General features: G+C 35.4%; 1 protein-coding gene across 2 annotated transcripts in view; it reads left to right on the forward strand.

The window, feature by feature from the left end:
• The window catches only part of VPS50 (VPS50 subunit of EARP/GARPII complex), a 74,096-nt gene extending 66,291 nt beyond the window's left edge, over nt 1–7,805 (forward strand). For both annotated transcript variants that reach the window (XM_083870272.1, XM_083870273.1), the window contains exons 23-28: nt 599–747; nt 1,836–1,932; nt 2,080–2,238; nt 4,606–4,727; nt 5,719–5,908; nt 7,332–7,805. In XM_083870272.1, the coding sequence (XP_083726398.1) occupies nt 599–747; nt 1,836–1,932; nt 2,080–2,238; nt 4,606–4,727; nt 5,719–5,908; nt 7,332–7,451 (837 nt within the window). In that variant the 3' untranslated portion in view covers nt 7,452–7,805. The remainder of the gene's footprint in view (nt 1–598; nt 748–1,835; nt 1,933–2,079; nt 2,239–4,605; nt 4,728–5,718; nt 5,909–7,331) is intronic.
• Nucleotides 7,806–9,944: the final 2,139 nt, after the last annotated feature.

A 9,944-nucleotide genomic window follows, 5' to 3' on the forward strand; every position in this document is an offset into this window, starting at 1 on the left:
TATAACTTGTTTTTCACCACAGATTCTATTCCTTTGTTGTGAATATTTCCTTGCTTTCTAGCATCAAGATGTCTGCAGGATAGAAGTTTTTGTGGAATAGTTTAGTTGAGATGTTAGGGCATGGGTAGGACTCAATGATCTTAAAAATGTCTTCCAACCTAGTGATTCTGTAATTGAGAACATAAATTGTTTTTTTACCTAAGTTAGCCAGCTCATATAAGCAGTAACGCCCTTGCAGAAGTAACATTCCTTTAATATGTCTCTTTATCTGGTTGCTGTCAGATTGAAGATACTGTTTTCAAGGATGAGAAGTCAGTCTCCCAAAAGGCAATTGGGCTAAAGCCTGTTTGGGTGTTAAGATGTAGTGAGAAGATTGTTCGCTGCCTTTTTTATTTTAATTAATTTCTTCCTTGGCTACTGATTTATTTGATTTTTTTTTCACCCACTTCACTATACTGTTCAAATAGAAATAGGCTTGATCTAAATTACACCTTAGAATTTGAAACATTCCTTCATCTTATCTGGCATCTGAAGCTGTTCAGCTGGAGCCATCCTTGCTGGTTTTTGGGGGTTTAATTTGTTTAATTCTTTGTTTCAGGAAGTGTCTGCTGATCCTTCGGGAACTCTCACTGCTGCTGAAGAGAGAAAAGAGAAGGTGCCAAGCCCACATCTCAGTCATCTCGTAGTTTTGACATCTGGCAATTCACTGTATGGCTTGGCAGAGAGAGTGGTGGCCACAGAATCCTTGTAGGTTGTTTACTATACACACAGTGTTTGTGATCACTGAAAGCTATTGATTGTTTAAAAAATTCTGGTTACAACACAAAGCCTTCTTGGCAGGTCAAAAATTCCTACCTCTATGTGATTTTAAATATGAGCAATAAAGGTAATTTCTTTATTAAAGGTTCTGGAGTCTAGTTCTTTGGTCTAGCAACATGCAAACACAAGAAATGAAATTTTAGTGCAGATGATCCGCTAATTTGTGACAATACATGGCCAAATCTAATAGGAAAAAAGTTTCATTTCCAAGAGGCTAATGGGAATATTTAATCTGTATAGTTAATTTTCACCTTATATTAAATACTTTACTCAGAACTGCTTAGTTCATATCAGTTTGGCTTGAATTACCATGTTCTTTGCAATGGGTAGAAGTGGACCTATGTTACACCACAGGAGAAGAAGAGATTATAACCAATTAATGCAAATGTTATTAAGTATTTTTTACTTGATAAGAATAATAGTAAGAGTCAGATAGGAATTATTTCTTTCCTCATACAAGATGACACTTAAAGATTAGGAGTTAATTTTAATTTTTTTTTTCATTAATGCTTAGTTAGAAATATGTTTCCTTATTATGTTGTTAGTAACAAATTCTACCCCTGAGATGGAATACGAGATCAAATTCTTTTTATAGATTCACTAGTATAAAATTAATTGGAAATGTTATTTTGAAATTCTAAGATGGATTTATTAATATTGATGTTGACTGTCTTGCAGTGGAAATTGTGGTACTCTTGGTCACTGACTTTACTTGACCTTGCCTCAAACTTTTGCAGCATATCCTCAGTAAAATAGAAATATGAATTCTTGATATTTCAAGCCTTAGACTCTTTATTCAATATTTTCTTTTTTGCAAGTGCATTTTAAAATTTTCAGAATTGAGAATGCTATTGAGAATGATATGCTGGCACACAACTGGTACAGTTCTTCTTGGGACTAAATTTTTCACATTTGCATATTGGTATTGGCAGATATGTCAGCTGTAGAGTAAAAATTGTAAAGAGGCATGCCAAACATTGCATTTAGTTCACAGTAAATTTTCTTTGCTTTCAAAGGGTATTTCTGGCTGAGCAGTTCGAATTTCTTCAGCCTCATCTTGATGCAGTGATGCCAGCTGCCAAGAAGCCTTTCCTTCAGCAGTTCTATTCTCAGGTCAGAATTGTGTAATTCACAGCTGATTTTCATACAGAAGATTTGAAACTTGTACATTGTGGTGCAAATGCTTCTACATCATAGCTATATATTGCCCCTTCTGGCCAGATATTTACTGAAGTGAATTTAATTTATTTTCTATTTCAGACAGTGTCAACTGCCAGTGAACTGCGTAAACCAGTTTATTGGATTGTTGCTGCTAAAGCCATTGATTATGAACAAATGCTTCTTCTCATGGCTAATGTGAAATGGGATGTGAAGGAAATCATGTCACAGCACAATGTATATGTAGATGCTCTTTTAAAGGTGAGTGGTTTATGGGAAATGGTGTGCTAGAGTTTATATAAACACTAAATTGTTGCAATACTTCTCTAAAACTGTTAAAGTGGCATGGCTAAGATAATATATCATCCTGACAAATGGGAAATTACTATGAGATCTGTCCAGAAGTGTTATTATTCTTGGTTCTAAAGCATTGTTTTCAGTGATGATTTTTTGACTACATGGTGTATGAAAGTGCCTGAAACAGTTTAATGAGTCTCACGTCTAAGTCTTGAATGGTAGAGAAATGCGTAGTAAACAGAGTAATACTGAGGGAAATTGAGTGGCCAGAGATAGCATTTTTAAAATAAAACCCCAAACACACTATTTGCTGCCCTGAATAATAATTTTGCTGATTGTCTTTGATATGTATCATAGGAGCTGTAGACGAAGTCAGCACCAACAATCATGCAGTATGATTGAAGTAACTGAAGTTACTATATTTAGAAGTTAACATTTGAAAAGGAAGCTAAAGGGAAGTTATTCACCCAACTTGTCAATTGCATTCAGTAGATGTCATTATACAATTGCCATGTCTTATGGCATACAGGACTAGTTCTTGGGACAAGCCCTTTCTCATCCTTTTATTTATGCCCACATAATGTTTCTAAAGGTCTTCAGAGGGAAGTTCTGGCAGTGGTAGAATTATTCTAATTAATTTTACCATATTAATTACTAATTCTTTTCAGAGAAACTGAAAATTTTATTTAAAAGAGATGTGAAGTGTGAATCACAGAAACAGCTACACTTCTCTGTGGAATAAGAGTTTGGATAACACCTTCATACTTTGTAGCTCTCCTCAGCTAAAAAAAAAAAAAAATCAAGGCAAAGAAGGAAGAATTCCACAGTGACATTGCACTGAATTTATTGGAATCTTTGTGATTATCCTTGTTTATGCTGCCATGACTTTTTGATACCAGTTTGTGCTTAAGATAGTTGATCTCTGGGGCAAAACTTTTTCCTTCTGTGAGTATGCAGCTGCTGATGAATTTGCTTCAGGACAATCAGGTCTAATACCATTTAAAACCAGTTTTAGTCTCTCTATTCTATAGCTAGTACTAATTGCTACAAAAGCTTTTAAATAACTGCTAAGCAATGAGTAATTTTCTATGTACACTGGGACTCCAGGGACATCAGATGTGAGCAGAGTGTTTAAAGTAATAATCAACTACTTTCAGCCGTGTGCACACATACACAAAGTTCTATATTCAGTCGAAGTATGTTGGAAGCAGATAAAGTGGGGAAAGAGGATTGTTGAAGAAATAGATTATGGAGCATTAGGCATCTTCATCTTCTGAAGAATGTGTTGTATACCAGTTAAAGCATGATGTTGTGGTACCCTGCATCTTGTTGCCAAATTCATCTTTCAGAAAATTTATGTTAAATGCCAGTTGGTTACTGGCGTTCTCTTCTGAATTTCCTCACTTACTGAATTTTTGAGAGGGGATGTAAGACAAAAGGAAAAAACCCTAGACTAACAGCCTTGATAATAAAATCTCTGCTGGGCAGGTATGGTCTTAGAAGACTGCACTGCAAATGACTTTTGCTGGTTATACAGAGGAGTTCATTACCAGTATGCTTGACAGTGAAGTCATATGACACTTTTTAATATGGTAAAGGCTTTAATCATTGGCAGAGAATTTCTGTTTCACTTTAGGTCATGAAATCACTGTAGCAGTAATTGCATTCAATTATGACTAGTTTCTCTCTCAAAGTGTCAGCTGAAATCCATCCAGGCCATTGATGATTCATGTGGAAACAGGTTCCTTTAACCTGAATTGTTATCTAGTGCTGCAGTGTTAGCAGCACCTAAACTGTTAGATTTGGCCTCTTTCAATGGGTTCTCTCAGCTCCTTCTAAATCACTGAGGAATTATCTAATGTGAAAGGTTGAAGAAAAGTGGTTACAATATTTCTGAGCTTCTCTTTAAAAGGCAGTGGGGTGGGTGTTTAGAGGGATAAAGAGATCATCACTGGATTTTCTTCAGTGGCTATATTTTGACTTAAAGAAGTTAAATATGAGTTTAAGGAGTGAGGCAATGAAAATGGCATTTGAAGGATAAGCTATGTGGTTCATTTTCAGAGGTGTCAGTTTCACAGAGAACTTCAGCTCTGGGGAACAGAGCAGCAGTTCCTTTAAAAAATATCACTAAGGTAATGTTGTGAGTGATATACTAGAAAATGATGTTTTCTACTTTACACATTGAGTTGTCTCCAGTTTGTGCCTGTTAAGCCTCTCTTCTTTGCTCTTTTCAGTATTCTCTTTCATGTGCATTTCTAATTAGTTGTTGCTGTTGTTGGATGTATAGAGTATGATCCATTTTATCCTAAAGGAATAAACATGTTTTATTAGGAATTTGAAGAATTTAACAGGAGGCTGAATGATGTGTCTAAGAGAGTCCGGATTCCATTGCCAGTCTCCAACATCCTTTGGGAGCACTGCATACGCTTGGCCAATAGAACTCTTGTGGAAGGGTAAGTATTTATGAATGTCTTGCTTTTGGGTAAATATGTTTATAATGATAATGTTTATTTTATAGAGTTAAAACTTCTAATTTTATAGTGTCCTTGTGAGCTTTTGGGGACGGTAAAAATTATCAGTGCTTAACACACTCCTTAGCAGTTATTTCACAGTCTGCTGCAGCATTAAGCCTAAAGAGGGTGGTTGTGTTCCTAGATACTGCTGAAAAATGACACTGAATATTTTAATGAAGCATTTGAAAATACAGTACTCTTTCAAAGAAACTTCTCTATGAAAATTATCATTTCCTAGCAGAGCAAAGAAGGAAGTTAAAATACAATAGTCAGTACTTCCACGGTGATGCCATTTATTTTTGCCAGAAAGAAAGATGAAGTTATCAACACTATCAGTTTTCTTAAAGTAGCCATGGAACATGATTTTTCCAAATTCAACAACAGAGAAATGTCTTAGTTAGCTTGCTCTCTAGCACCTTAGTCAGGAACCTACACCTTGCTCGTCCCTCACTTCATCCTCTGGTTGCTGTGGCTGTTTTTGAACAAGTAGCTTTGTGTCTTTGATGCTCCCACTTGGTTCAGCAAGCTCCTGGGGACCATTCCTAAAGCTGCTGTGGTGCCCTTCAGATTCCAGTGCTTGTGATCACTTGAAACCACTGTCCAGTGTGCTAATTAGCATCGGTTTAATTTCTTCTAACTTACTTATAGTGAGTTGTTCAATGTAAGATTTTTTGGAGCTTTTGGGAGAGGAGGGTGTGATTTTTCTATGTATCACTGGGTACAGTGGTGTTCTGTTCAATGACTGGGCTAAAATGTGTGATACTAATGCAAATAAAGCTCTGCAGCAGACATCCTAAGAGAAGTTCTTTGCTTTTGACTTAAAATGGTAATTTTGCTCCTCCTCAAGGTTCAAAAGATTGAGTTAACTTTGAGAAGCAAAATTAGTTTTTATTTCCTTCTAAGTTTTGCTTTCCACTGTTTCTCTTTTTAGTTATGCTAATGTAAAGAAGTGCAGCAATGAAGGACGTGCCTTGATGCAACTGGATTTTCAACAGTTCTTAATGAAACTAGAAAAGTTAACAGACATTAGGCCTATTCCAGATAAAGAATTTGTGGAGACCTACATTAAAGCATACTACCTGACAGAAAATGACATGGAATGCTGGATAAAAGAACATAGGGTAAGAGTTAAATTTTGATTATTTCCTCTCTATTGAGGAAATTCACCATAATGATAAAAACATGCTAACAACTATAAATAATCAATCTTTCTATGTGTTAAAAATTAATATAAGCATTTTTTTATTTGCTGTAATAAAACTTATATAGGAAGCAGTATAAATATAAATGCATGTGTGCATGTAAGTGTTCATTTTTTATCATATGAAGTTAGTATGTGTTTGAACTGGTTCAACTCCTCATGACTGGGGAGGATGACTAAGCCAGTCACATCTGGCTATTGTATCAGAAAGTGTAGAGAACTAGAGCAAAGGGAAATGGAAAACGTTTCTGAGCTGTTCAGAATGTGCCACAGATCACAACTTGATCATCAAGAATTACAGTTTGGGATCACACCATTAGGTTTTGTATTGCCTTTAGTAGTGGATTGCTTAAACCAAGTTGTAAGGCACAATGAAGAAGAGTCATTGCTTTTCCTTTCTTCATCTAATAATGCTTCATCAGCATTTCTTGCTGAGATAAGTCCATATTTGTGTTTTGAAAACATTCATATGCTTTCACTCTAGCATGAACTAACACTTATAACAGATCTATGTAGGTAATAGTCACATGCTACTGGAGATATCCATCTTTGAAGTAAAAAGTCTTTCAAAGTGAAGCACTTGAAATCTGTATTTTGGGATTACTTTGAATCCCACTAGAAATAGAGGAAAGAAATACGTCTTTGCTTGAATTTTCCTTGTATTGCCTGGAGCCCCAAGAGAGATTGTGAGCTACAGGGTTTAATGACCTACAGGGAAAAACACTTTTTTAAAACACATTGGTGGGAGCTGTGTTTTGGATAGTGTTAAGACATAAAGGTAATACTGAAAAATATGGTGTTTTCACAGGTGTTAAGAATTCTTTTCTTCACATTTTGAACATTTTTTCCTCCTTTATCATGTACTGAAATCAAAATTGTTTGGAGATTCTTCAGACAGAAGCATTTAGAAGCTTATTGGAAATGAAAAGTAAAAATAAAAAAGATCACCAACATTTATCATAGTTTGTTAAAAAAATGTTTTTGTGTTGAAAGCTTAACCATTTGCATATGTATTTCCCACCAGGCCTCCCAAAGAATGGAAAATACATTAAAAGTTGATTTATATACATATTCACAGAGCTACTTTCTGTGAACTCTCTCCAGTACATTTAAAGTCATAAGCATTTTCCATTATAAGCTACCATGTAGTAAAATATAGTTTTGTCCTCTGCCTCAACTATGAAGACTATCCAGACATGACTGAACTACAGCTTTAAATCTCCCTGTGTAGTGATGCTTCTATCAATTGTAAATTCCACACTGAATATGTCTGGGTTTTTAAATTTTTTTATCTTTGTCTGGTGTTTTATTCTGCCCTAACATGATCTGCTTTTGTTTGCCAGGAATATTCCACTAAGCAGCTGACCAATCTGGTGAATATTTGTCTGGGCACCTACATCAACAAAAAGGCAAGACAGAAGCTGCTAGCTACCATTGATGACATAGACAGGCCTAAGAGATAACTGGAGAAAGCTGCTTTCTTTCTGACTTGTACCTTTTTCTGTTCATGTGAAGTACACAGACATTTCTCTCATGGACTAATGACAACATTAGAAATGCTGTGCATGACCTTTCTTAGCAACATTGGAGGCACTCTGAAGTGACAATGTTCTAAAAATATGACTTTTCTAATCTGTAGAATTCTTTTCTGTTATTTTTTTTTTGATCACTTGCCCTAAGTGAAGGGCCACTGTGTATCATTGATGAGCTGTATGTTTTGCAAAAGTGTATACTGTAAGTAAAATTGAAATCAGAGAGAAACACATTGGTTTAATATATCACTGATGCTCTTTTTAAATAAAAGGGCTACTTGAAAATATGATTTCTTTCCTCCCTGCTTTCACCTTCAGAAATTGTGCTGTATTATAGACCAGTGTAAAATGAAAGGATATGTATAATAATTTGATTGATGTATCCTGCATGTGGATTAAGAGTGCAGATCAACTAAGTACTCTCATATTAAAGCCCATCATCATATGTATTTAAAAATGTCTGTTTATTTCAGAATTAATTTAGTCATCAAAATTATTGACTTCAGATTAATAGAAGGTAATAAACATTGTATGCTAATATGATTTGTTTGTGAGACTTTGTTTATCCAATTCAACAATGCAAAATGTCAGCAATAATGCCAGGGAATTGGAATAATGTTTTTCTGACTGACGTTTTGGATTGATACTAAGATAATCTTCCTGTTTCCTGCTCTGCTGTAGATATTGTGAGTGATCTTGAGCAAAGTAAAATGGTTTGACTGCATATATGTCCTAGAAATCAATTTGCAGAGCATCACTGACTTGACTGAATTTTTCAGGTTTGCCTTTGGCTTTCAGTATGTAAAGTTTCAGGAATTTTATTTTTTATTACACAATCAGCTTTTTGGAGTGGTCCCAGACCATTTTAAAGGAAATTTTGAGCTAATAGGTAAAATAAATTACATAGGCTGCAGTCCACTGGTGTGTACAACATGCTGAATTCTCAGTTTGGGATTCATATTTGCCATTGTACTTTATTCAGACATGAGGGAACCAGGAATTAGTGAATGTCAATAGTAATATAGTGACAGAAAGTTGCCCCATGGAGTCATCATAATTGCTCTCTTCTGTGGCCAAATTTCCTCTTCAGAAGTGTACTGAGCATCATTGTATGAGTTAAGAGGAAGTCTGTATATGGTTTTAGAAGAATAATAGAATTTACATTTTAAGTATTGACTGTGTGGTATTCAGCTTTCTTGTTTATCTGTATTTTGAAGGAAATAAGATTTAAAACAAAATTTAACACTGTTCTTTATTGACTATGCTGTCTTGCCTAGTTCCGTTTAAAATTTGCTTAGTGGTTTGTCACTATATATGTTGAAGCTGAATCACTTTTGTCCTCATTAAGTACATGGTACAAATGAAAGTGTGGACTTCTGCATCAGCCTATCTGCCCTGGAGTCAAATCCTGAGCTAGAGCTCTCGTAAGAAACAGAAACATACTGGGGACTATCAGTGTAAAATATCTTTCAATTTTCTTCTTTTGGATGAAATAAGAAATTTAAATATCTTTACTACAGCTTTGGTGAGCTGAACACATTTAATTTCTCCTGAACTGCTTAGGTCACTGTAATTTTAGTGCTTACCAAAAGGTAGAGGTATAATCATTGGAATGCAGGATCAAGGTGAGCAATTGCATGCAGCACAATCAGGAGTGATTTTTTTGTAGTGTATCTGTAGTTTTTAGGTAAGCCTCCAAATAAAAGAATGTACAAGAATAATTTTTAAACCTATGCAACAGCTGTATGATCTTCATTCATGTATGCCTTGCTGCCCAGGATTGATGCCAAGCAGGAGGCCACATAGCTAAATGGCCTACATACACTCCTAGATACATGTTTTTTAGGTTGTGTGAAATCAGGTTTTGGACTCAGTGATCCTTGTGGGTCCATTCTAACTCAGAGTATTCTATATAACTTGGCTCTGACTGACTAATGAAGCTAAGTTTTCACTGAGTGCTGAATTATCTCACTAAGGATATGTTTGGTAGTTTCCATGCTCTGATATGAGAATTTTTTATAAACCATTGATTTTTGAGCATCTCTGTGCATCATTGTTCTCCTTTGCAATAAACCTCTTATACTGCTTTTTCTGCAGTAGAGAATATAGCTTAGATATCCTTTATGTTTTAGAGGAGTGTTTTACAAAACTTTAATAAAAGAAAAAGATCTTCAGTCTCCAAGAAGACTGACCAACAGAGCAGAAGTGGGCATCTGTCAATCCTTCTTTAGCCTGATGCAGACTTTAAATCCTGGTGCCCGGAAAGTAAGTACTCTGATACTGGTCAAACTCACCTGGAGCATAGATGAGCAGTTTTCAGGTTTCTGGTTAGGCAAAGCCTATACCGACACTGATCAGCACACAAACTGGCTTTTCTACTGTCAGCTTCTCTCAGTTATATCCTTTGGTGACACTCTTCTTCCA

The sequence above is a fragment of the Zosterops lateralis genome (assembly GCF_965231275.1).
Source record: "Zosterops lateralis genome assembly, chromosome: 1".
NCBI classification, from domain to species: Eukaryota; Metazoa; Chordata; class Aves; order Passeriformes; family Zosteropidae; genus Zosterops; species Zosterops lateralis.